The 27,883-nt window shown below is 43.7% G+C and overlaps 1 protein-coding gene across 1 annotated transcript in view; it reads right to left on the bottom strand.

Annotated features, from left to right (window-relative positions):
* The window catches only part of MTMR1 (myotubularin related protein 1), a gene marked incomplete at its 5' end in the record, with an annotated part of 63,997 nt that overhangs the window by 2,859 nt on the left and 33,255 nt on the right, over nucleotides 1-27,883 (bottom strand). Inside the window, 9 exon segments of the mRNA XM_081081325.1 lie at nucleotides 3,760-3,936; nucleotides 5,327-5,440; nucleotides 13,315-13,407; nucleotides 15,606-15,812; nucleotides 16,259-16,444; nucleotides 25,144-25,332; nucleotides 26,381-26,530; nucleotides 27,221-27,304; nucleotides 27,611-27,712. Of these exon segments, the coding sequence (XP_080937451.1) occupies nucleotides 3,760-3,936; nucleotides 5,327-5,440; nucleotides 13,315-13,407; nucleotides 15,606-15,812; nucleotides 16,259-16,444; nucleotides 25,144-25,332; nucleotides 26,381-26,530; nucleotides 27,221-27,304; nucleotides 27,611-27,712 (1,302 nt within the window).

Genomic DNA, 27,883 nt, shown 5'->3' with positions numbered 1-27,883 from the left:
TGGAATAGGAGCTAGCAGAAGCCCCTGGAGAGGGCAGTGCCAGCAGAGGGGAGTCCCCTGGGGACACTGCCTCTTCCCTCCCTCCTTCCTTCCATACAGCTAGGCACAACCACTTAACACCCTCTAATGCAGCGGTTCTCAACCTGTGGATCGCAAACAATGAAAATACTTCCTGCATATCAGATATTTACATTACAATTCATAACGGTAGCAAAATTACAGTTATGAAGTAGCAACGAAAATAATTTTATGGTTGGGGGTCACCACAACATGAGAAACTGTATTAAAGGGTCGCAGCATTAGGAAGGTTGAGAACCACTGCAATGGCCTCTTCGTGCCACCCTAAGGGTAACAGCCTGGCCTTGTCCTCAAGGCCCTGTGTAATCTGATCCCAGCCTGCCTCTCCTGCTCACCTCTCACCAGGTCCAGCATTCCAGAACCTTCCAGGTATTGGAAGCATGTGCTGTCCCTTCTGCCTGGGGTACTCTTCCCCCAGCCTTTTCACACACGTGCTTGCTTCAGCCCACAGGGACCAGTGTAAATAGCACATGCTCTGGGGGTGGGGGGACACTTTTGGACTCTCCACTCCTACCAGGCCTGTCTATTTCATCATTTACCTCCACCAAAGACTGAACTGTCCCATTAGGGAGGCCAATGATGATGAGCCTGACTAGAAGAAAGAAGGAAGGTGGAAGACAGATGAGAGGGTCAGAGATCAGAGAAGGGGGAAACAGATGAGAAAGGGACAGACGAGAGGGAGGGGCAGAGACATGAGAGAAAGAGGAAGAGAGAAACAGAGACAAGGGGGTGACAGTGATGAGAGGGAAAGAGAGGGACAGGCAGAAAACGAAAGCGGGACAGAGATGTGAGTGAGCGAGCCAGAGAAGAAAGGAAGTGAGATGAAAAAGAGGGCAGCCAGGTGCCCCCATCATAGCACGGTGGCTTGGTGACCAGCACGGAAGAGGCCGAGAACCAACTCCTGACTTTGGCAGGAAGAAGGGAGCAACAAGGCCCAGCCCTACCACCCATCAAGGTAGGAATTCATTTTACACTTGTACACCCACAAGGTCTTAGCGAGGCTAAGGGCCTTGCCCCACATCAGGCATCAGAGACAATCACCGCCAGAAATAGGATTTGGCCCTGGCTGCTTGGGGGCAGCCTTTCCTTCCATAACTGGCTGCACCAGGAGGCCTTGTGTGACTGACTTTGGCCACTAGGGGATGAGTGGCTCAAGGAGCAGGCCACTCCAAAGAGGAAAGGAGAACAGATTTTGGAACTGTGCTTGTGAGGAAGCTTTCTGGAGGCCAGATGATTGCTAACTGATATCATGGCACTCTGCACAGATGCCACAGAGCTAAGGACAGATGCTCGCTGGTACAGGGATAAACTTTACTGAACATTTAAAATGAGTTACTAATGGCTTACTGGCCACAAGTGAAATTAAAAAATCTGTATTTAAAACATTGACCACTGACCAATGTATACTAAATGTATACTATTTGTTTTCATGGAGTAAAGAGTTGAGACTGTCTCTCCAGCTTCAGATGTTCTTCAATAAAATACTTTACAACTCTTAGAAGTTAGCATTTTTGCTACTCAAAGCACACACTACTAAACCCAGAACCCGTTTGGTATGTAGAAATGTGCTCTGGCTGCCTTAGTGCTGAGATCCCCTCACACCAGTGTGGACATGTGTGCTTCCCTTGCTACTCTGCGCTGTAACATAGGAAGCGGCTAGTAGTCCCTTGCACCACATTAGAAATCTGCATGAGACACAGTAACAGCAGCTGGGCCCTCATATAGTAAATGGAGGGGAGTTTCAAGTAAGGGAAGGGTTCTAAAGAAGGTTCTGAGACCACCAGCTATTGCTACCATGAGAGGCAGAGTAGGGGGTGACTCAGCGGCAGCCTGTGGGGCATGGAGTCCATCAGCCTGGGAGGAGGGGTGGCAGAGGCACAGGTGCAGGGGAACCTGAGGCCTGGTTCTAGGACCTGCTTGGACAGAAGGACAAGTACTGGGCTGAGCGGGCCCTGATCACGGAGTTCTGGAAAATAGGCCTCAGGTCTTAAGGGTGGCATGGCTGACTCAGAGGTTCCAGAGTTGGAAAGGGTTTCTGTAGCTAAAGCTTCGTGGAACAGATGGAATGACACAGGAAAAGAAGAAGCAAGTGATGAGCACCTTGGGCTGTGGTGTGAGAGAAAAAGGGAGCTGGTCAGGAGATGAAAAGCAGTGCCTTGGGCAGCAATTTGCACCTGTCAAACAGAACCTGGAGCTAAGTCTACAGTGAGTGACTTTTCCAGTAGGGTGGGAAGGTTAGTGAAGTGACAGTACCTTCGAAGTTCAAGTGCCAAGCCAACTGAAAAGGGAAATGAACAGTTTAGTCTTCCCCAAGGTTAGTGGGGCTTGGGATTGTTATAGGTGGAATCGTATCCTATCCCCTCATTCATATGTGAAAGTTCTAACCCCCATACCACAGGTTGTGACTATATTTGGAGAAGTGTTTTTTATAGAGTTGATCAAGTCAAAGTGAAATCATTAAAGTTGTCCCTAATCCAATATGACTGGTGTTCTTATAAAAAGGGGAAATTTGGACACAAACACACATAAAGGGAAGGTGGTGGCCATCTACAAGACAAGGAGATAGGCCTGGAGCAGATCATTCCCTCATGGGCCTCAGAAAGAACCAACCCAGCTGACACCATTCATCTTGTCCTTCTAGCCTCCAGATGTGGGAGACAACACATTTTTATTGTGTGAGCCACCCAGTCTGTGGTACTTTGCTATGGCAGCTCTAGCAGATTAAGACAGATGAAATGTGCCTGGAGAGACTGAAGACACTGAATGAGGGAAGAATTGAGAAGGAAGAGGGCAGAGAGGAAAGGCAGATTTGTGTATCTGTGGCCAACAAAAGCGATGCTGTTAAGCAAGGCCCTGGAAACATACTCCAGGTGAACTGCCAGGAAATCCTAACAATATTTAACTTTAATAAACAACTTCAGCAGAAAGCCTGTCCACGGAGGTGAGGGCTGCCTCCAACAGTATGTTCCCCACCTAGCACCAACCATGCCCTGGCCACCCATGTGGAGGAGATTGAGGGTGGGGCAGGACTGTGTAGAGCAAAGGTTTGGGGAAGCACCATGGGGACCCTAACTGGTAATGTCTGAACCACAGCTCAAACTCAGCCCCTGAAGACCAAGGGTGACCACAGCCGGGCTGCCTGGTCTTGATGTGCACTGTTCTCTATTTTTTTAATCTCAGAAAATATCAGTGAAAAAGTGTGGCAGGAGAGGGAAACTTTACCCCTTCTTCAAGGGGCACTGTTCTGCAGCTCAGCACAGGCCCCCTTTCTGCTGTGCTACTAGAATCTAGAAACAAACCACGATGCATTTTTCAAATACCCTTCCACTGACTCCCCATATGGTACCCTGCATAATTGGTACTGCTACCCCCATAACACCTCTGAGTCAAGTTCCTGTAAAAGCTGAGTCAAACTTGGTAGCTAATAATACTTCATCTATGTACCATCAGCATAAGACAGAGGTGCTAAGATTTTTAACTCTAACACAGCAAATGGCATCTGGGTTGGTTTGTGAAAGGAACCTTCTGGAACATGACTGTAAAGGGTTGAACCCTGATAGTCAAGGGCAGAGGGCCTTCAGTATAATGTGCTTACACCTAGCATGCACCCATTTCTGAAATACCATCTTTACTTGAACAGAAAGACATGCTCTTTTGAAAAGAAGAAAAACAAAAAGATACCTGAGGCCTCATTCGTGGATTCCATCGCACGTAATAGTTTACCCATAATTCCAAATGACTCATACTAGCAACAGGATATAAGACGTGGTTTTCATAATTCACAAAGAAGGGATTAGAAAATTCATCGATTTGACTATTGATATAAGACCATAAGGATATAGTCTTCGTATATATATCCTGAAAAACAAAAAAGGAATACATTGAAATAAATTCAGCTTTTCTTCACATCCTTAAGAATTTGTATTACATAAAGAAAAGGACTTGCATAACAAATGAATTCAATTTTTTATTTGAATTCAATTTACTAAGCCCCACACCCATCCCTCTGTCATGCATCACCTCATGCTAGGGATGACACGGAAACACACACTGATTACTGTCCTGGAAAAATGGATTGCTGAGTTAACATCTGGCAACTGCATCTGTGTGAAGGCGGAATGAGAACTTTCTAACAGCCATGGAATGATGGGGCTCATCCATAGCAAATACATTTTTAATTCCAGTTTGCAGTTTGTTTTTTGACTCTTAATATTAATGACTGTGGGTAGAATTTACAGATAAGATTCCTTTCATTGGGAAACCATGGCTATCTTGTGCAAAACACACCAGGGTTGCAGGCTGGAGAAGCTTTATATAGAGAGGTCAATATATCATTAAATTATATCTCCCCACCACCTGATTTTGTGGTACATGGTTTAGAAATGTTATAATCATTTACATTGCTCATGTTTATAAATGCTATCATTTACACTGCTCATCTGAATGAGGATATCCTGGTGGGGCAGGTAAATATTAATCATGGATCAAGCCCAGTGACAAAATAAAAACAAGAAAATGATGAGGCCAAGAGTATTTTCTACCATTCTGCTCTTTCCAAGACAGCTGACTTCCTCACAAGCTATCCAGACTCAGAAAATTCAATTCGGACCTTTTCATTACTTTATAAGAGAAACACCAGCATAATTCAAGGGACCCTGAATAGCCAAAACAATTTTGAAAAAGAACAAATTTGGAGGTCTCACATTTGCCAATTTGAAAACTTATTACGAAGGTACAGTAATCAATACAGGTGGTAGTGGCATTGCATGGATATAAATGTGGATCAATGGAATAGAAAAGAATACAGAAACAAATCCTCACATTTACAGTCAACTGACTTTCAATAAGAGTGCCAAGAAAATAGGGGAAAGATGATGGTCTTCTCAACAAATGGTGATGGGATAACTAGATAACCACATGCAAAAGAATGACATTGGACCCTTACTACACACTGATGGGAAGTGATTGCTAATGGTATAGGATTTCTTTTGAAGGTGACAAAAATTTTATGAAAAATGGTGATGGTTGCACACTCATTATACTAAAAACCACTGAACTGTACACTTAAAGGGTGAATTTATATCTCAAGAGAGCTGTTTTTTTTAGAGTACATTTTAGCAAAAAAAAAAAAGCGGGGGGGGGGCTACACCTATGTCCCTCTCCATTCAGTCCCCCTTCTACAGTAGCACTTAATGGGAAAGGCACTTGAGCAACTTGGAAAGCAATGGACAGGATATAATGCACTTACCTCTTTGAACCGCTGCTGTTCACAATTGCACAAGAAAGTCCCAAAGAGACAGCTATAAAGGTGATCCAAGATTGTAATCAAGAATAGCTCATTAAATTCAAACGCTGAAGGAAACTTAAATGGAGAGGGAAATAAGGTTAAAGGTCAATGTCTAAAACAGATTGGTACCAATATTTTTGTGAAAAGACAGCTGACACATAACTATCTACAGTTTCAAGTCCAAGCTTATAGATCTGGCTGAACTGGAAGCAATAAAAATTGTACCTTCAATGCCTAAAAAGCTTATGGAGCCCTGGCTGGTGTGGCTCAGTTGGTTGGGCATCCTCCCATGCACCAATGGGTTGCTGGTTTGATTCCTGGTCAGAGCACATGCCTGAGTTGTGGGCTCAACCCCCTGGGGGGTAGGGGGTGTGCAGGAGGTATCTGATCAATATTGCATTTTCACATCCATGATTCTCTCCCCCACTACCTTCCCCTCTCTCTAAAAATCAATTAAAAATCTAAAAAAAAACAAAACAAAACTCAAGGGGCTCCCATTTCTCCATGATGGTAGAAGTTCATATTCACTCTTCTGTCAGAAATAACTAGAAAGCTGGACAAGATATATGAAACATCTGTTTTCAGAAATTAGCACCAGACAGCATGGGACTGTGACCCCCAAGAGAAAGGAAACAGGGAGATGAGCCCTACTATTGTCTCAGGTTTCCACCTAGAGGTACATTCTGGGCCATGGAGAAGGGGGAGGGGAGGGATTACAGGCACAGCATATATCAGAAGTGACTCAAGGAAAAATGGAAAGTCTATATGTATTAAAAAAACAACTCATAATTTAAAACCTTCCCATGGAGAAAACGCCTTGCACACACACCCCCGCCACCAAATGCAAACCAATATATAAGCAATTGAACCTGGCAATACATAAAAAGGGTAGCAATACATGTGGGGTTGATTTCAGGAAGGAAAGGTTGGTTTAACATTTGAAAATCAATAATGTTACAAAAAAATCAATTAGTGAAATTCACCATATTAACAGAGTGAGGAAGAAAATCACATGATCACCTCAACTGTTTTAGCTAATTTTTTTTCTATATATTTTTATTGACTTCAGAGAAAAAGGGAGAGGGAGCAAGAGATAGACACATCAATGATGAGAGAGAATCATTGATTGACTGCCTCCTGCACGCCCCCCAACTGGGGATCGAGCCTGCAACCCAACCTGGGCACGTGTGTGTGCCCTCAACCAGAATTGAACCTGGGACACTTTAGTCTCCAGGCCAACGCTCTATCCACTGAGCCAAATCAGCTAGGGCTGTTTTAGCTAATTCTTAATGGGATTTTGGAGAATTCTAACAAAGACTATTCCTTTGCTAGGAGATTCTAACTAGTAGCTGGCATTTAGTAGCTACGAGAAGGCAACCTGGAAATGATAATAATGATTCTAGTAACAGGCATGTACGGGGGGGGGGGGGTCCTACCCTGTGCCAGAATTCTAATTTTAAAACAAAGTGCCCTACGATAGAGGACTGGATAAAGAGGATGTGGTATATATACACAATGGAGTACTACACGGCCATAAGAAAGGATGAAACAGCATCATTTACAACAACATGGATGGACCCTGAGAACATTATGTGAAGTGAAATAAGTCAAACAGAAAAAGCTAAGAACTATATGATTTCACTCGTATGTGGGATATAAAACTGAAACTTATGAACACAAACAGCAGTGTGGTGGTTGTCAGAGGGAGGGGGGAGGGGGAAGAAAAGGGTCCTAATATGAGGTGACAAAAGAATATCTGACTTTGGGTGGTGGGGACATGGTTCTATATACAGATTTTGTAAATTAGTAATCCACACATGTAACCTATGTTCATGTTGACTAATGTCACCCCAATAAAATAAAATTAAAATTATAAAAAGAACAGCAAAAACACACAAAAAACATAGTGAAATATTAATCATCTACTGAATGAAACAAAGCCAATTAGAGCAAAACCAAATAGAACTACCCAGCATGTTTTTGTCAATTTAAAGACCTATTCCCCACTCAGAATGATGTTGGCACACTATCATGACTAATCCTGTCACCTCTAGAGTGACAACCAGGGTCACTGATAGACAAGTTTATTTTTTAGCTTAGTCAGGACTGTCCAAACTCCAACTGAAATTATTTTCCTCACCAGGATATTCCATTCTCCAATTTAACCAATTCTTCTCAGCTACCTTGGATTAAGGTCAACTTCTCTCCATCTTAAGGACTGCTCTTATAGAAACACACAATTCTGTTCTAAGAAACCCCATCAGAATACCATTTATTCAATAACTTCTAGGAGCTGTGGTGGTTGTTCCTTTTAGCATTCTTGTTCTCAGATTATCTAAATTAATGATCAACTAAATCTGTTTGACATGTTAAAAATAGCTACTGATAAATCTTCTGTCAGAGCCTTTAAGATTGCCCCTTACAACTCTGACAACGGCCTCACATTCCAAATGGCTTTTAAAAGGCCAAGTGTATAATATGTCCACTTTCCCAGTCTTTTACTATGCATCTTAGTTATGCCCTATTCACAAATTATTAGAACAATGAAGTTTAATTTTAAGCAAATATATAACATTTGTGTTTATTGAAGTTTTATTAAATCAAGGATAGGAATGGAAAAATCTATTTTCTTTTCAAACATTTAAAAATATGTTTACTAACAGGACAGCAAGACTTTTATTGAGATACTAGAGGCCCGGTGCACAAGATTCGTGCACTGGAGTGGGGGGGGGGGTCCCTCAGCCCGGCCTGCACACTCTAGCAGTCCATGACCCCTTGCTCCTTATTGCCTGCCTGCAGTGGAGGTGGGAGAGGCTCTGGCCACCACCACTGCGCTCACCAGCCCTGAGCCCGGCTTATGGCTGAGCAGTGCACCCCCTGTGGGAGCGAGCACACAGACCTCCAGGGGGCAGCTCCTGCATTGAGTGTCTGCCCCCTGGTGGTCAATGCCCGTCATAACGACCGGTCGTTCTGCTGTTTGGTCGATTTGCATATTACACTTTTATTATATAGGATTTTTGAATCTTATGAGTCTTCATTCCTAAGCCTGCATTCTGGATCTGGGAGCTCAGTTAGGTACATTCTAAAACAGCCATGGGCAAATTACGGCCCGTGGGCCGGATCCAGCCCGTTTGAAATGAATAAAACTAAAAACAAAAAAGACCGTACCCTTTTATGTAATGATGTTTACTTTGAATTTATATTAGTTCACACAAACACTCCATCCATGCTTTTGTTCCGGCCCTCCGGTCCAGTTTAAGAACCCATTGTGGCCCTTGAGTCAAAAAGTCTGCCCACCCCTGTTCTAAAACCACTGACTCTGAGCCTTATTCTGGCCTAGTGGGCACCAGTTATGGAAGGTGACATGGGGCAGCCCTCAGCCCACGCCCATCAGCACTCAAGACACTGGAATGCAAAGGCTCCTACTCACCTCAACTGCTATTCTCATTCAAAGGTCATTGTGGCATTTAATTCAACTCAGAAAACATTTCATGAGGGTAAGTAGCAATAATTTGTTTTGGCCTCTTCTCCTGGAAACTATACCATTTACATAAAAAGTGTGGTCTTGAACCAGGGATGGGCAAACTTTTTGACTCGAGGGCCACAATGGGTTCTTAAACTGGACCGGAGGGCCGAAACAAAAGCATGGATGGAGTGTTTGTGTGAACTAATATAAATTCAAAGTAAACATCATTACATAAAAGGGTACGGTCTTTTTTTCTTTAGTTTTATTCATTTCAAACGGGTCAGATCCGGCCCACGGGCCGTAGTTTGACCACGGCTGTCTTAAACACTCCACTGAAATCTACACTAATAAAAGAGAAAGATGCAAATTGACTGTACCTTCACGACACCCACCAGCCAATCAGGAGTATGCAAATCAACCCAACAAAGATGGTGGTTAATTTGCATATGCAGGTGCCAAGCGGCCAGGGGCAGGGCAGGACGCTTGCATCATTGCCGTGGCGACGATGCAGGCGTTCCCACTGCCCCAGCCACTCAGGGCCTCTGGGCAGCGTGGGAAGGCAGAAAGGCAGCTCCAGGCCGGAGCGAAGGCGGTGCCGGCAGCCAGGGGAAGGAAGGCCCATTCTTGCACAAATCTTTGTGCATCGGGCCTCTAGTCCATAATAAAATTCTGCACTTCTTGAGGGGCAAAAATAACAACAACTTAAACTTATCCAAAAAGGTAGAGTCTGTTAAAGTCTGGCTGTTGTAGAATGTCTTTGAGACTCTTTTCTAAAGAATCCCTCAATTTTCCCCTTAGTTCATTTTATATCAATTTGTGCACAGAGATTATTTTATTCTGAGTTTTCTGACAGCTTTATACTGCATTAACTTACTTGATTTAGCAGCAGACAACCTAAAAATAGGTTAATCTTGTTATATTAACACATCTTTTCTAACAAGTTACATCCATTCACTTGTGACTTAATTGATAGATAAAGACCAATCATTCATGTTTCTACATCTAATGCACTAACAATATCATTTGAAAATAATTATGCACATTTCATGGACAGAGTCTTAGAGCTGTGAAAGGCATCTGAAATTTTCTAATCCAAACCCCTTATTTTCTTTCTTAAAAACAAGCAGTACAAAAATGATGCAGATTAGACATGAAAATAGGCACTAATCAACATGACAAGTGGTAGTCAGATTGAAGATGTTAATAACAGACGCACATTTACCTAGACATTTGGGAGGAATAAGCTACTTCAGATCCACGAAGTGGTGCTTATCCCTTCAGAAGCATCAGAATTACTTTTTGTGTTCAATTTTTTAAAATATATTTTTATTGATTTCAGAGAGGAAGGGAGAAGGAGAAAGATAGAAACATCAATGATGAGAGAAAATCATTGATCAGCTGCCTCCTGCACACCCCCCACTGGGGATCAAGCCCACAACCCAAGCATGTGCCTTGACCGGAAACGAACCATGACCTCCTGGTTCATAGGTCGACGCTCAACCACTGAGCCATGCCGGCTGGGCTGTGTTCAACCTTTTTATACATTTTTTCTATGATGGATTTCACACTTCCTTTTCTTAACCTGAATGTAACCAACATTTAATTTTTGTACTGGCTTGGTATCAACATGAACAGCAAGAAGTGCATGGCACACAAAACAGTGAGACTTCTGGCCAGCCTTGTGAGTATGTGTTTGCTGTTACCTATCACTCATACCAGGGTGTCTGCCTGTGAGAACACCACTTTTACCCCAACAATCTTTTAATTGACTGCTTTCAGTCAGCTGTGACCTGGCACTCAGATGACTGTTGAGCCCAAGCAGCTCCCTGGTCTAAAAGTAAAATTGAGTTCCAAGAGAGGCCCAAGGACTCTGGGAATTTACTTTGGTTGCTCTGATCTACTGCCCCCTTTTTACTTATTTCTGAAGGTATGTCTATGCTCTCCAGATCCTTGCTGCTCCAAGTGTGATCTATGGACCAGCAGCATGACTTGTTAGGTATTTATTAGAAATGCAGACTCTCAGGCTCACCCCTAGATTCACAAATCAGAATCTATATCCTATATAATAAAAGGGTAATATGCAAATAGGCCGAACAGCAGAACTGAACAACCAATCAAAGCGTAATATGCTAATGATATGCTAAGGCTGCTCAACCACTCCCTATGACGTGCACTGACCACCAGGGGGCAGACAGTCACTGGTTGACCAGTCGCTATGACATGCACTGACCACCAGAGGACAGATGCTCCGACTGGTAGGTTAGCTTGCTGCTGGGGTCCAGCTGATCGGGACTGAACGAGATGGGCTGGACACGCCTTGGAGCCCTCCCATGGTCCCTCCCCAGCCTGATCGTGCTCCGGTGGGGGCCCTCAGCATGGCCTGTGCCCTCTCACAATCCAGGACCCCTTAAGGGATGTCGGAGAGCCGGTTTCAGCTCAATCCCACAGGCCATTCTTCTTGGGAGGGCGCCAGATACAGGGTTCATGGCGATCGGGACTGATCAGGTGGGAGCCTGCAGCAGGCACATTGGGGCCAGGATGAGCGGGAGCAGCACGTAGGAGCTACAGGTGGCGTTGGACTGCAGGTTTCGGCCTGATCCCTACAGGCCACCAGAGGGACCCCACCCATGCACGAATTCATGCACCTGGCCTCTAGTTTTACTATAAGCCAGAGGGGATTTCTGTGCTCCCATTAAGTATGAGCGGCACTGGTCTAGGGAAGTCCTCTGCCTGCCTCCTTCACTCCCAACCTCTCTCCTTGCTTCTTCCCCTCTCCCCAGCTCTTCTCCCTACCTCTGACTTTCTTTCTCTAACCCTGCCCCCTCCCTCTCTCTTTACATCTCCCCTCTAGCTCTCTGCCTCTCTATCTTCCTGCCCCCTTCTGCTTCCCTCTCTCTCTACTACCCTCCCAGCCTCCCACCCCACTCTCTGCTTCCTTCTTTCTTTGCCCCCTTTCCCTGCCTACTCTTTGCCATCTCTTGTGTCCCCTCTCTTCCCTGCCTCCTCTCTCTGCCCCTTCTTTCTTACTCCCCTCTCTTTCCTACACTCCTCTCTGTGGCCTCTCCTACCCCACTCTGCCTCCTGCCCCTTTTTCTGCCCTCTTTCTGCCCCTGTTCTTGTATCCGTGCACCCCTCTCTGCCTCTCTTTCTCTGCCCTTCCCTAACCCCTCTTGCACTTTCTGCCACTCTCTGCCTATTTCTGCCTGTCTCTCCCTGACCCTCTGGCTCTTTCTACCACGCCCTACCTCTCTTTCCCCTTTCTCTCTGCCCTTGCCCCTCTCTGCCTTTCTCTGTCCCTGCCCCTGCCCCTGTTATGTCCCCCTCTCTCTCTCCTGACCTTTCCTCTCTGCCCCTCTCTTTCTTATACTCCTCACTCTACCACCCCTCTCTCCTACCCGCTTCTGTCCCCTCTCTCCTACTCTATTCTCTGCCTCCCCCACTACCTCCTTCTGTACCTCTCTGACCCCATGTCTTCCTCTCTGCCCCTCTGTCCCCCCTCTCTACCTCTTTCTGCCTCTCTCTGGCCCCGTCACTCTCTGCACTCCTCTACCTCCCTTACTCCACCTCTTTCTGGCCCTCTCCCTGCCCCCTTCTCTGCTTCTCTCTACCACACTGTCTCTCTGACTCCTTTTTTTTCCTGTCCCTCTCTGTCCCTATCTCTCTCTGCCCCTCTGCCCCTCTCTCTCTGACATCATCTCTCTTTCACTCTCTGTGTCTCTGTCTTTCTCTCTCTGACTGGCTCTGGCTCTGTCTCTCTCTGATTCCAGGTCCATTTCCATGGCACAATCTCCCATCATGATGGTAAATCCTCAAACTCAGGTTTGGATGTTGGAGATGAGGGGAAAAACAATACATACCTCATGGTCTGCTTTGAATTAAAGCCCTCCAGGCCCAACTGGCTTAGGGACGGGTGGTCCATGTATGGGCTTCTTGCTTACCAGGGCCCTTTGTATTGGGGTTTTGGAACTAAGCACCAGGAGATGACAAAATACTCTGCAGTTTTCTATCTGCCATTGGTTCTTGAATAGTCATTTCCCTCAGTGACCTTGGGGTTAGAGGGGCTGTGGCCTGGGGGCAGGGTATGGAGACTCCTGGATTCCCTGGTCAAATCCCCTTTGCTGGTCTTCAGTCCCATCCCCATTTCTAACACATTACATTTCTGACCCAGCAGGGGATTGACAGAAAGTGAGCAAGATAAGTAGAATGGCTAAGGAGTAGGGCCTTGGTTTGCAAGGCTTGGGGACAGGATGCTGACAAAGAACACTTGTACAAGAAAAGTAACTTTTGGTGAGAAGTTGTTTGTTTCTAATTTTCTGCTTATATTTCTAAATCTAAATGAATTAGAATAAAATGAATTAAATAATAGAAGGGATCATATTTTATACACGTCTTCATTTTGAATGAACATCAAAATTTACTCTTCAACTCTAAGGAATGTTTGAATCAGACTGTGTAGGTCAAACATGTATTTGAAATCTCTCACCTGTCTTGTCATTTGCCAAACACAATCAATAAACTGAAGAAATATTGGAGACCGGTCGGCATCTGCATGGTTGTCATTGCCATGGCCCACTCGCTGTAAAGAAACAACAGGTTAAATGTTTTAATGTATGCATGGCCCTCTCAAAATTGCCTGGTGACAAGAATAATGTCTCTTCAGAGGGAAGGCAGGGGAGGGTGGATGGGAAGAGATCAACCAATGAACTTGTATGCATATATGCATAACCCGTGGAAACAAACAATGGGGTGATGAGGGCATGGGGGGGGGCATGAGTGGGCTGGAGGAGAGTAATGGGGGAAAAAGAAGGACTTATGTAATACTTTCAACAATAAAGATTAAAAGAATAAAAAAGAATCATGTCTCACTCCTATGTCTCAAGGCCTAACAGAATTACCAGCACATAATAGGCACTCAAAAATGTTCACTGAATTGAACTGACTTTCATTAGTCTTAGGAAAAAAAATGTCAGTGTACTACATTTTTACATGATGATTGTTTTATAATGTTTCTTTCATATAGCTGGGATCAAGAGTTATAAGCAAAGAGCCAGCATTTTTCAGTCCAAATGATGGGGTCGCCCCCAGCCACCACACCAAGTGCACAGTGTCACCCTGGAACTACCAATTAGCATCTCATAAAGCACATTATGATTGCCATTTTCTCCACAAGTGAAAAAAACACACACATTTTTTCCATTGTTCAGAAATGTCAGGAAAGTCTGAAAATAAAAATAATCATTAACAATATACAAATTTTAAGCAATTTTCTATGACTCAGAGAACCCCAAAAATCTCACTCTTGAAATAATAATGGCTAGAGTCCTTGTTCTAGGAGTCCAGTGTTGTATTAATTTTTTTCCAGCTGAGATATAATTGATAGCTAGAATTGTTTTTCATAGTCTTTGATATTTTAGAAGATATTAATAGATTCAAAAAGTAAAAGATAATTTCAATCACATAAATAGGACTGATAAAAACCATTGAAAATAAGTCAGATCAGAAGTGAGATTCTTTCTTTTAATAGACATTCACTGAACTCCTATGGTGTCTGTAACACATCTTGCCTGGCCCTCAGGATTTCAGGCATTTTCATGGTGTCTAGTAGAGTCCAGGACCTTGGTTAGTCATCTGGGGTACAAAGACAAATGAGACAGAGTACCCATGCTTGATGATTAATTAATTTATGGTCTGGTCATGGGAGAAAGACCTATAAATAACAAGAGCAATAAAGTGTTCCAAGGGCCACAAAGGAGCAAGTGGCCATCTTAATATGGGGTAGATGAGGGAATGAGGAGGGAAAGTCATACAAGTCAGTCATGGAGGAGGTCTCATTTGAGATAAACCTTGGAGGACAGGAAGATGCCTGCTACCTGGCTGGCCAGGGAGATAATATATCAGAAGCAATGGGGGCACCAGGGTGCCATTATTAGCTGGGCACAACTGAGGCTCAGAGGATGAAGCACAGCAAGGGAGACAAAATGAGGCTGGAAAGGTGGACTAAGGCCAGATGACCAAGTGCCTTGAATGCCAAACTGAGGAGTTTGCCCACAATCCCATAGGCCATAGGAAGACTCTGAGGTATTCACGCTGGGGAGTGGCCAGGACCTGAACTCTACACATTAAATGGTTAACTCTATGTTATATGAGTTTTACCTCAACTTTTATTTTATTTATTTATTTTTTAAATATCTTTTTATTGATTTCAGAGAGGAAGGGAGAAGAGAGATAGAAACATCAATGATGAGAGAGAATCATTGATCGGCTGCCTCCTGCATGCCCCACACTGGGGATCAGCCCCCAACCCGGGCATGTGCCCTGACTAGGAATTAAACCATGACCTTCTGGTTCATAGCCTGATGCTCAACCACTGAGCCATGCTGGCCAGGCTCAACTTTTATTTTAAAAAGCCATACTGCTCTAGCCAGTTTTGCTCAGTGGATAGAGCGTCGACTCACGGACTGAAGGGTCGCAGGTTCAATTCCCAGTCAAGGTCACATACCTCAGTTGCAGGCTCAACCCCTGGCCCCAGTCAGAGTGTGTATGCAAGGCAACCAATTGATGTGTCTCTCTCACATGGATGTTTCTCTCTCTGTCTCTCCCCCTCCCGTTCACTCTCTCTAAAAATCCAAAGGAAAATATCCTTGGGTGAGGAGAAAGGAAGGAAGGGAGGGAGGGAGGGAGGGAGGGAGGGAGGGAGGGAGGGAAGGAAGGTAGGTCATACCTACATCAAATAATGGATCAAAACAGTTGAAGCATGAACCTATCTCAACTTACCAGTGCAAACCTATGTCCAAAACTTATCCACTCCTTTTCTATGAGAATCTCAAATCCTTTAATGGTGCGGTAATAGCTGTCCAGCATCAGCATAGCCAGAGATGTCAGCTGGGCTGTTCTGTCCCAACCATCGCTGCAATGCACCACCACTGAGGTTTTCCCAGATTCTATTTTATCAGCAATTCTCACTGCCCCGGCAAGAAGCATCTTCAGAAAAGAAGGCACATTAGACCAAGCAACATATAATTTCTGTTATAACAAAAATAATTCTGGGGAGAACACAGGAAGTTCAGATCAATAAGCCAAACAAGAATGTAAGGAATTGAAAATCACTAGAAAATATTAGTAGTATCATGGGAGGTGGAAATTTATACTAAGAAAAACTATAGCAGTAACTAGGGTCCTTTACTATAACAGCCGAAATGTACTTAAAAGACCTGATGTAAGGCAAGCACTATCTCTTTTTATTATATCACAGAAGCCCCCCCAAAGAAGACCAAAGTCTGGATGCTTCCCATAGAAACTAAGGAAGTGCAAGCACACAGCAAATATGTGCTAATTTGCAATGTTGAGAAACCACTTGGATACAGATTTATGGCACCAACACAGAGAAATCTTATCCAGAAAGCATGTAAGGGACTGGCCCTCTTTACCCTGATATACTCCAGCCAATGTGTCCCATCCACGTTGGATAGCCACCGTGTCTCATCAATCGAAGGGTACGCAATCTCTTTTAATTTACGTAGTGACTCTCTCATCACATGAATGTTGTGGATCTCCAAGAAGACAAGTTCCGCATTTGGGTAAGCACTTTCACTTTCATATCCTCCACCCTTTGCCTGTGAAAGACAAAAGAAAGACATCACTTCATCTGAGTTAACTGTTGTCCTCTCTAGTATTACCAAATAGAGACCATTTAAAGAAGCAACAAACTCATCTGTTTATTATAAACTCCCTACATCTTTCATATGAGTTTCCTGTGGCCACTGGAACAAAGCACCACAAACCGAGTGCCTTAAAACAATAGAAGTGTCTTCTCTCACAGTGCTGGAGGTGGGAAGTCCAAAATCAAGATATTGGCAGGGCCATGCTCCCTCAGAACACTCTTGAGGAGGATCCTTCTTTGCCTCTTCCAGCTTCTGGCGGTCACAGGTATTCTTATTTTATAGATTCATTACTCCAATCTTTGCCTCATCATCACAAGTCCTTTTCCTGTGTCTGTGTCCCTTCTCTTAAGGACACCAGTCAGATTGGATCAGGAATCAGCCTAACCCAAAATGACCTCATCATTACTTGATTACATTTGCAAAGACCCTCTTCTGAAATAAGGCCACATTCACAGGTACCAGGGGTTAGGACTTTGACTTTTTTTTAAAGGGAGATACAATTCACCCAAAGTAATCCTCCATCACCCATTGTCAGTTTTTAAACCATTAAGAAATGGATCTTACTCAAGGCAGTTTAGACTTAAAAAGTTCTGTTAATGCCATCTGTCTGAACACAAAAAGTTATACAACCACAAAATTAATAAAAATAATAAAATCATTTGTAAATCCCTTACAATGATATTTATTTAAGCAATTTTAGCAAACTAAAATTGTAACAAAAAAGGGGAATATGGTTCACCCCTTGGTAATCTCATAACAAAATATGATCTAACTTATATTTTGTAGAGATCAACATTTAAAACACATCTGTGATGAGAATGTAGAGAAGTTGAAACCCTAATACATTGCTGGTGGGAATTAAAATTGCATAGTTTGTGGGAGAAAATGTTGGTGGTTCCTCAAAAAGTTAAATATGGAATCACCATATGACACAGCAATCCCAGGCCCACGGAATTGAAAACAGGTATTCAAACAAAAACTTGTACACAGATGAACACATCACTATTCACAACAGCCAAAGGTGAAAACAACCCAAATGCCCATCAATGGATGAAGGAATAAACAAACTGTTGTAGGCGTGAAAGACTACATATTGTATGACCCTGCTAATATGCAATGTCCAGAACAAGGAAATCTATACAGCAAGTAAATTAGTGGCTGCCAGGGATTGAGGAGGAAGGGGAGAGAATGGGCAGAGACTGTCAATGAGCACAGGGTTCCCATTTGGGGTTATGAAAGCATTCTAGAATTAGACAGTGGTAATTGTTGCAGAACATTGTGAATATACTGGAAGTCACTGAACTGTAAAACTTTGGAATGGTTAAATGGCAAATTTTATGTTATGTGAATTTTATTTTATTTTTTTATTGCTTAAAGTATTACAAAGGGTGTTACATATGTGTCCTTCCCCTGCCACCCGCCCTTGACAATCCCCTGGCCTCCCCTACCCCCCAGTGTCTTATGTCCATTGGTTATGCTTATATGCATGCATACAAGTCCTTCGGTTGATCTCTTACCCCCCTCCCTCCTGCCCCCCAATCCTCCCCAGCCTTCCCAACTGAATTTTATATTAATAAAAGCAATAAATGCATCTGTCAACTCAAAGACCACACTCATCATTTAGTATCCAACCATTTGCCTAGTGGGTACTAATGCTCAACCCTGAGTTAAATACTGGAGCAACAATTATGAACAAGTGTAGACTATAATCCTTAAGGTCTTCAACATTTAGTGGGGTAATCAGGTGAGGAGAAGGGCATGTAAAGAACAGGGGGCAAGTCCTTTCCTGTAGAAGAGCGTGAGGCTGCCAGGGTGGGCAGAAGAGATGTCTATACAAGTTAGGAAAGCTTTGCTGTGGGGAGGAAGGTCGAAAACACTCAAGGTAGAGGGGCCAATCATGTTTACATGACCAGAAATGGGTGAAGATGTGGTTTCCTGAGAGGCAAGCAAGAAGTTCAGCAGAAGACACTAGGGCAGTTGTGAGAGCAGGAAGAGAGGAGGCCGGAGTGGTCAGGTCCTGAATCAGACTTTTACTGTAGAATCAGCACTGGCTACATAGGGACAGAAGGGACTGGAGAAGGGGGGACTTTGTGCAGGTGGACCAGTTCAGAGACAGGCAGTTACCTGGCTGAAGGAATCATGATGGAGGCACCAGGGCAGAGACATGCACCTGCTTTGAGATATTTAAGAGGCAGGACATGGTGGCTGATTGGGGCAATGGAACTGGGGAACACAGGAGGTGACAGTGATGCTTAAAATTCTGGACTGGGTAACCTGAGAGATGGTGGTATTATTTACTGGGATACACTATTAGAGAAGAAACAGTGTTTGGCTTTGAGTATAGTGAATACAAAATGCCTGGGAGGAATTCAAGTGGAGAGGCCTGCAGGGTGTGGGATACACAGGTCTGAAGCTCAGAAGAGAGGACTGAGCTGTGCATATCAATATGAAGTCGAGGACATGTGGATGATATTGGAGGACAAAGGTCTGGCACATGGTGCTCAAGGACAGCATGCAATGTGAGGAGACAAGTAAAGACCAGGAACTTGAAGAAGGCCAACATTTAAGGAATATAAAGCAAGAGAAGATCAGCCAGAGATTGAAGGAAAAAAAGAAAAAGGGGAGAAGTATTTTGAAAAAGGAGAAAGTACTTAACCATGTCAAAAGCTCACGAAAACAAGGAAAAGAACTTAAAAAAAAAATACACATTGAATTTTGTGAAAAGAAAACACTTGGGGACTTTACCAAGAACAGCCGGGGTAGAGATGGGGATGGGAGCTAGTTTCACATAGCTTAAGGGGTGAGTGAGTGGCAGTGAGCACTAAGGGGGATCAAGGAGGCAGCTCCTCTAAGAAGTCTTGTAAAGGGCAGGAGGAGCTAGCTGGAAAGAGACAGTGATGATGAATCCAGGGAGGGCGTATCTATGTAGATGGAAATGACTCCATGGGAAGGAGTCAGTGGAGGGGAAAGGTCAAAGATCCCAGAGCAAGAAAAGGGATGACTGAGCAGGTGGAGAGGTTGGGAGCTAATGGCAGGGCACAAGAAGGCAGCCACCCCATCCACAATAACAGGAGGCAAGAGGCTGCCACAGACAGCAATGCAAGCTAGTTTCCATGTGTGGTGGCAGGAGCGGTGGGAGTTCCTGTCTTAGGATTGGTTTACCCTCTGTGGAGAAGGAAGGTCAGCTGTTGAGGATGAATGGGATACAGCAAGGTCATACAAAAGTCATTAGACAAGAGTCATGAAGAGGCTGAAACAACTCCTGGGGAGTCTATTGGGTGACTGAGGGGGGAAAACTTTCCAGCAGCGATGAGGGCCCAGTCTGGAGAGTATAAATCTGGAGTGGCTCCAACCTGCACATTGTGAGCCTCTTATCCTCCTGTAACACTCAGCAGCCCAGATTGTGGGCATGAGAAAGGCAGGCAAGGAGAAGTGAACTGGGTCAGGCAGGAGTGCTGAAGGGCTAATGAGCCAAGATGCTGGCCAGGAGACAGACAACCTAAGGAGCCCAGGCTGGGCAGGGTCATGTGGATAGTCCCAGAGCTGAGAGAAACAGGAGGACGTGCAGGGTCTGGGGGTCCGTGCATTGAGGACCAGCTGTGGAGTGGCCTGTAAGCACTGGCACAAGAGGCGAAGGTCTGAGAGGACAGTTTGCATCTGAGAATTCAGAAGGAAAGCTGCTCTGGGGAAGACCAGAGGCTGTGCGTGAGGCTGAAATCCTGGTCTCCTGGATGTAGGAACAGTTGCTGAATATCTGATAAAGTCTGTACATGGCAAACATGACTAACAGGAAAACAACATAATTTTTGTATATTTGGATGCCAGCTTATACTCCGTTATTTTATAGAATTATATGAAACACCTAAACATCATTAAACACTTTTTGAACACCAACTATGGACAAAGCAGTTTAGAGTCCAGTCCTGCTTTCCGTGGCATCCTTATGTTTTTCATAAAGAAGTATAAACCTTAGCACCTGCTGAAGACGCTGCTTGCTAAGGTAGGAACAGCACAGTGTAGTGGTTAAAGGCACAGGCCTGGGTGGCAGGGAGAGTGGGTTTGTAATCCCAGTTCTGCCACCCAAATGCCACCTCAGCTTTCTCACTTGTAAAAATCTCAAAGGGTCACTGTGGGGATTAACTGCTAAGTAAATAAATAAAATAAAATAAATTATCTTAAAGCTAATTCATGCAAAGCTTGGTGCCTGTCCACCATCCCCCAAAGTCACTCAAGCACTGATATAGTATTACCTCACCAGCACCTACCATGTCCGAAGCCATGAGCCAGGCGGAGCCCTTCCCTGAGAGAGTGCTGAGGAAGAGGCTCTAGGAGGGGTTGGGCGGGGCCTCGTGCTTATCAAACATGTCATTATGGAGCTCATGCCAAAAGCTGGGTTTAAACAGGAGAATGTATAGCAAGGCAGTTTGTTGCCTGGAAGCTAATTACTAAAGATCCAAATGAGGCAAATGACAATCAGAAAATGGGGTTGTAGCCCTAGCGGGTTTGGCTGTGTGGATAGACCGTTGGCCAGCGGAATGAAGGGTGCCAGGTCAAAGGCACTTGCCCGGGTTGTGGGCTCAATCCCCAGTTGGGGGCATGCAGGAGGCAGCTGATCAATGATTCTCTTTCATCATTGATGTTTCTATCTCTCCTCCCTTCCTCTCTGAAATCAATAAAAATATATTTAAAATTAAGAAAAGAAAATGGGGTTATAAAAGAGAAAGAGTGTGATTACCCACTCTAAGCCAGGACACAAAGAACAGACAGCTGGAGGTCTTGAGACAGAAGAAGGGGAAGGAGGGTGAGAAGTGTCCCAGCTGGAACAGGGAGAGAGTTTCAGAGAGTTCTGGAAGACAAGAACTTGCTGGCCAGACCTCTTTCTATGGGGGCAAGCAGGGCTTTGAAGAGGAGCTAGTGACACTGGGGCACTGTTACAGACTAGCCCCCAAGTTTGCAAGAATAAGCTGATAGCAGCGGAGATAGGGCCATCCCAACACTCTTGGGAAAAGGAAACCTGAATACCAGTAGCCAGCTGAAGGATGTACTCAGATTTCCTTGATTTCAAACAGCTGTTCAGTGCTTGTTGAAGGTGTACAGCACTCTCCGCCCATCAGCATGCCAATCCTCAGTAGCAGGGAGGGCTCCCAGGTGAGAACACTGAAGCCTCAGAGAGGGCAGGCAACTCCTAAAGGCCAAAGGGATAAACTGCCAGGGCAGTATTCATTCCCATGTCCCCAGACTCACAAATCCACACTACTCATTATGGACTGCATGATTCTGTCCCTGAAAAATTCATATGTTGAAATCCTACCCCCCAAAGTGATGGTATTAGGAGGTGGGGTCTTTGGGAGGGGATTAGGTGATGAGGGTAGAACCCTTATAGGAGACACCAGAGAGCTGGCCTCTTTCTGCTCTTAGATGTGTGAGGACACAGCAAGAAGGTGGTTATCTAGAAGCCAGGAAATAGGTTTTCACTATACACGGGATCTGCTGGCACCCTGATTCTGGAATTCCAGCCCCCAGAATTGTGAGAAGTGTTTATTGTTTACTAGAGGCCTGGTGCATGGATTCGTGCACGGGTGGGGTCCCTTGGCCTGCCCTGCACCCTCTTGCAATCTGGGACCCCTTGGGGATGTCAGATAGCCTGATCCCCACAGGCCCGATCCAGACAGGAAGGAGCCCGATCCCTGCAGGCCCAATCCAGATAGGAGGGAACCCGATCCTATGTGTTAAGCATCTGTCTCCTGGTGGTCCTTCAGTAGCTTAGGCTTTTATACATATAGATAAGCCACCCAGTCTGCAGTGTTTTGTTATATCAGCCAGAGCTGAAACACCCTCTTCCATGGTGTCCTGCTTCTATCTCTTCCACATTGGATGAAACACAATGAACTTCCCTTGCTCTGTTGGATGTTTAGAAGATCACCTCTGTGAATATAGCTTTCATCTTGTGTTTTATATCTTTGGAATAGTATTACAGCAGTGACAGGAAGTATGCAGAGACATAGAAGGACTGACAAGGGTTAGTGATCCACCAGATGTGGGTAGCAAGAGAAACTGACTAAGATATCCACATCAAATCCCTGGCAACTGTGAGCATGACCTTTTTTTGGAAAAAGAGGTATTTGAAGATGTGATTAAGTTAAGGATCTTGGGATGAAGAGAACTCATGGATTATTTTGGGTGGGCTGTAATGTCATCACAAGTATCCTTAGAAGAAAGGAGAGGACACAGACACAGGGGAGAAGGCCATGTGAAGACACAGAGGCAGAAATTGGTGTGTTGTGGCTACATATACAGAATAGCCAGCAGGATCTGCAAGAGGCAAGGAAAGATTCTCCCGTGAAACCCTGACAGATTTCAGACTTCTGGCCTCCAAAACCATGAGGGAATAAATTTGTGTTAAGGTGCCAAGTGTGTGGTAATTTGTACTGCTGCCTCAGGAAACTCATGTACTGCTCATCTCCATCCCCACCCTGTTCCTCTTCCAGTCTTTCCCATATCAATAGCTGATGCCACCCATCACTCCCCAGGCCAGACATCTGAGACAGTGAGCTTATCAACGTCATGTACTGAGTTCTGAGGATGTACCCAGCACGGTGCTGAGTCCCTTATGTGCATTCTTCCCACTTAATTTTAATCCTTACACAGCCCTCTACACAGGGCACTGTTATCTCCTATTTCATAGAAGAGGAACCTGAGGCTTATGAAGAGGTGAGGTAAATGGCTCAGGGCTCTACATAGAGTCAAGTGGCAGAACCTGAAGAAAAACTCAGTTGTAAGTGATTGCCAAGCCAAGGGTTCTTATACCCTGCCTCGGAAGTTGCTGAAGTTGTTACCTGGGAGACAGCCAAGTGGAGATGGCAACTAGACAACGGATGGAAATTTTGTCTAGACCTCAGGAGGAATGAGGGTGGGATAGAAACTTGGATGTGAAACTCAGCATATAGATTGTTTAAATTCATGGCATAGGAGGAGAGTGCACAAAGTTGAAAAGAGGATCCCAGATTGAGTTTGAGGAGCTTTGCCATTTGCAGGTTGGGAAAGGAAGAGGAACCAGTGAAGGAGACCAAGCTAGCCAGGTTGGAGACAGAGAAATCCAGGGGGTGAATGTCATAAAAGTCAAGAGAATGGAGCAGTACACTCTGAGGTCAGTAACAATGACAGCTAACTTGAACCAAATGCTTTCTCACAGGGTAGTGTCCTAGGCCCTTTACAGTAGTCTTACATCCACTCCAGGAAGTAGGTTTACTGTCACTGCCACTTTAGAGATGAGGCAAACATGGTGCAGAAAGATGAAGTCATATAGCAAATAACCAGTTTCTTTCTATGCTCTCTCAGAGCATATTTCATGTTCCTCCATACCTCAGAGGATAACCATGTGGCAGTTGCTGCGACTACTTGTTCAGTATGTGTCTCTCCCAATACCTAGCAAATGCCTGGCCCATAGCAGGCACTCAAGCACTGAAGGAAAATGGATGGCTCATTTGCTCCTTGAAGAAGAAGGTAATGGCTTCTCTGAAGAGTGAGATGGGGGGAGATGGGAAGGTGGCTTTTTGGAGATTGTGGTCAAGTACATAATCACTGAGGAAATAAGAGGTTCAAGTTGCCCAGAGAAACAAAGACCTCCCTAAGCACTGCTGAGGAGAACATGAGGGATCATGACCATGCTCTCAGACATCTTCCTTCTTGCCACTCTTGTGAATGACATGCTCTGGCACACTGTTGGGTTGGTACATGTGCTCTCTAGAATGCCCTGCTTGTCTCCACCTGCTAACCATCCAAAGTCAGCTCAAATGGTGCCTCCTTCGTGAAGCCTTACCCAGCTTCACAAGCAGGCCTGGCCAGTCCCTCTCCTGGCTCCCCCAGCACACTGAGTTGATACCTGTAAATAGCACCTCACCTGGTCTGTTGTGGTATATCCTCCTAGTAGGTACTTATTACATGTTTGTTGCCCAAAAGACATGAGATGGTAAGGGCTGTCACCACCTTCCTGATACATGAAATTACTTGTGGAAAGGGCCAAGCCCTCTGACTGCCAAATACCTACCTGTAGTAACACATTGCTGGAAAGTCAATCATGGGAAGTAGAAATGACTCAGTTCAGAGCCTTTTCTATTTGGATAGTGGGTATTGGAGGCTTGATGTCATAGCTATTGCTAGGTTTGAAGGGTCCTGTCCCCTTCAGCTACTGAGAATCAAATGGAGTGGTCTGCAGATGCTTCTGCTCCATGTGATTTATGGAAACATTTATATTTCCCTAGTTTCACATATTTGACTCCATTCTAACAGACCTTCAGACCAGATGTGAATTAGTCAAGCAATCACCATATTTCACAGGTTAAAGGACTTCCAAGGGCCTCACGATCATTTCATTAAGGTACTTACTTGTTTCTTTTGGTGATAATTCTCTTTCTGGGTCTTTGCTTAATTAATTCGGCAGACAGGATTGTGGAGGAACAATAAGAGAGACAAGATCCCAACTCACATGAGACATCCACAGGCTATATCCCAGGGAGGAATAGCTACGGTCTACTTGGAAAGATTCTACCTTCAGGTGGGGAGGAAGTCAATGGCTATTTGAACTGCATAACAATTTACAGACAGTACATGAGACAAGACCTACTGGTTCTGCAATGTCATCAAGAATGTACCTTGTTGGTATCGGCGACACTGTTTTGTCGGGCATCGAAGATGATAAGTTTGTGAGACTGTGCATTAGCATCCATTATTGTCTGCAAGTATTTTTCATCTTCTTTGCAGCGTTTATCACTGGGACCCACAAGTGGCTGGCTGCACCGAGTGATTGTTGCCTGACTTTCTGGATGAATCCATGACAACACCTAATGTGTGTAAGTAACAAATATGAGTACAGTTCCTAAAACAGTATGTGCTCTAAATACTATGTAGTAAAAACAAGTTCTCTTCTCAAGCACAGCTTCTTCTGTATATTTTCCTCAAAGTGGAGAGGTCAGGCCAATCACAGCAATGACAGTGGCTATGAGATGCAATGTTTGGGTCAGGATGAAAAAAGTCTGACTAGATGAGCTCTAAAAATCCCCTTCCGCATCTAAACTTCTATGATTCTAAGAAAAGCAGAAACTAAGTGAAAAGGTTACTAACATCAAGCCCCATTCCTATTTGATCGACTAGTTTTATTTTGTCTCCTAAATTAAAAAACAGCTTTGTATCTCAACAATGATATATGGGGCCAGATAAGGACAAAGTGAATATACGGTCTCTCATAAAATCTAAAACTATATCCCCAAACCTCCTTTTTTCTTCCTGTGGCCAAGAGAATCAGGATTGTACCAGACTGCAAACTCTAGGCTCAAAAATGTTCACTCCCTCCTGGGTTGTGGTAACAGTATCATGGGGGTACGCATATGTCCAAACTCATCACATTTTATACATTAAACATGTGACATGTTTTTGTGTATCAATTAATCCTCAATAAAGCTATTTAAAAAACCCATCCCCTGCTGGCTCCTATGTTTCTTTTCATAATGGTGTCCCGCCCATGCAGCTGCAGCCTTGCACTCAGCATCCAAGAAAGAGCGTCTTTCTCCGAGATGAGTTGGTGAAACCAGAGACACAAACCATTAAAGCAGTAACATGCTAACTCATTCTTGCTGTCTTTTGTTATACGTACTACATTTTGAGAGCTAAACTGAAATTACCCTTATACTTAGTAATGTGAAGTCATATGAGACAGTCAGCAAACATAATGTTTACATAATTGGGTAGTTCCTGAGAATCAAAGATATGTTCAGGTTTTCAGGCTTATTTTTCTACTTTTCATTTTGTTCACTAGATTTTTTTTTCTATTTTCTTCCCATATTAGATCTAACACAATATGTTTATACCTAAATGACAATGTTTATTACTTACAGGGACTCTGCCTTTTGCTCGAAAGGCTGCTACTTTTGCAAGGTCATCATCTTTTACATTAGTTGGCACAACAATGATGGCAGGGTAAGTGTCACAGAGCTCATAATTACTGTTTACTTTGGATATTTTCCAACTCTCATTTGGCAAGCCCTGTAGGGTGTTAGAGAAGAAAGAAGAGGGGGAAAGCATACTTTTATACTTTTGAAAAGTACTAAGCATGAACCATATCCATTTCCTATTTTGTGCTAAAATCTGTTTATAATTTGTCCAGTGCTAGTTAAAAGTTCAAATATATATTTATCGAATATGACCCATTTCCTACCCATTTAAAAATTTAATGAAGCATAAGAATTTCCAAACACACTAAAAAAAATGAAAATTATATACTAGAATCCCAGTACTATACATTTCTTGTAGTGTTTTTATAAAGAATGAGCATAGTGTTGTCTTCAAAAATACTCATGAAATTCCTCTAGAGACAGAAATTTCTTACCAATATCTAAAATAAGTAATACATATTACCACAACATTTCTAACCTTTTAGAAAACAAAAATATGCTCAACCTATTATTTTTAAATTTTTTTTTTAATATATTTTATTGATTTTTTACAGAGAGGAAGGGAGAGGGATAGAGAGTTAGAAACATCGATGAGAGAGAAACATCGATCAGCTGCCTCCTGCACATCTCCCACTGGGGATGTGCCCGCAACCCAGGTACATGCCCTTGACCGGAATCGAACCTGGGACCTTTCAGTCCGCAGGCCGACGCTCTATCCACTGAGCCAAACCGGTTTCGGCTCAACCTATTATTTTTAGTTTCGATAAGCAACATACTTTACCTGTCTTTTATATTCAGCTACTGGATCATAAACTTTCCATCCATTAATTGGAAATTTTTCTTTATAGTTGAATGCAAAGAGTGTCTGGATACAAAAAAACACAAAATACATGTCAGCATTTCTTTGCTATGTCATATACCCAATATTAAAACTTTTCATTCAGTTATAAGCTGAATGTATTAAGATTCCTCTTTTAATTTGTAAATGCTGAAGCACCAAATATGCAGCTTTCTTAATCATTACACAGAACTGCTGAATTTTAAATATTCTAATATTAGTTGCCAAAAGAGAGAAAACAGATAAAGGCAACCTCTGAAAAAAGGAATAATTAAGCATGAAATTTTGGACCCTCACAAAGGAATGCAAAAAGGTTTATATTAGTGTACTTACCTGCCCATTGGAAAGAGGAAATGCATGTTTATTGAGGTTTTCAAATATTCCCAGTTTACTCTGTTCTTCTTGTTTATAAGCAAGTCGCAAGTTTCTCATATCCTGTTAAACAATTAGCAGAACTCATTTATTCAATGTGTATTGAGTACCAATTAGTCATAACCATGCTATAAGAGATCAATAAAATATTTTTGATCATTTCTCATGTTATACTTTATCTTGCTCCAACTAACAAAAGGTAATTAACAAAAACACCTCCAACAAGATTTCTTT

Source organism: Myotis nattereri (assembly GCF_964212035.1).
Source record: "Myotis nattereri genome assembly, chromosome: X".
NCBI lineage: Eukaryota > Metazoa > Chordata > Mammalia > Chiroptera > Vespertilionidae > Myotis > Myotis nattereri.
Note: the sequence above shows the minus strand (reverse complement) of the source record. Positions and strands in the feature narration are given on the sequence as shown.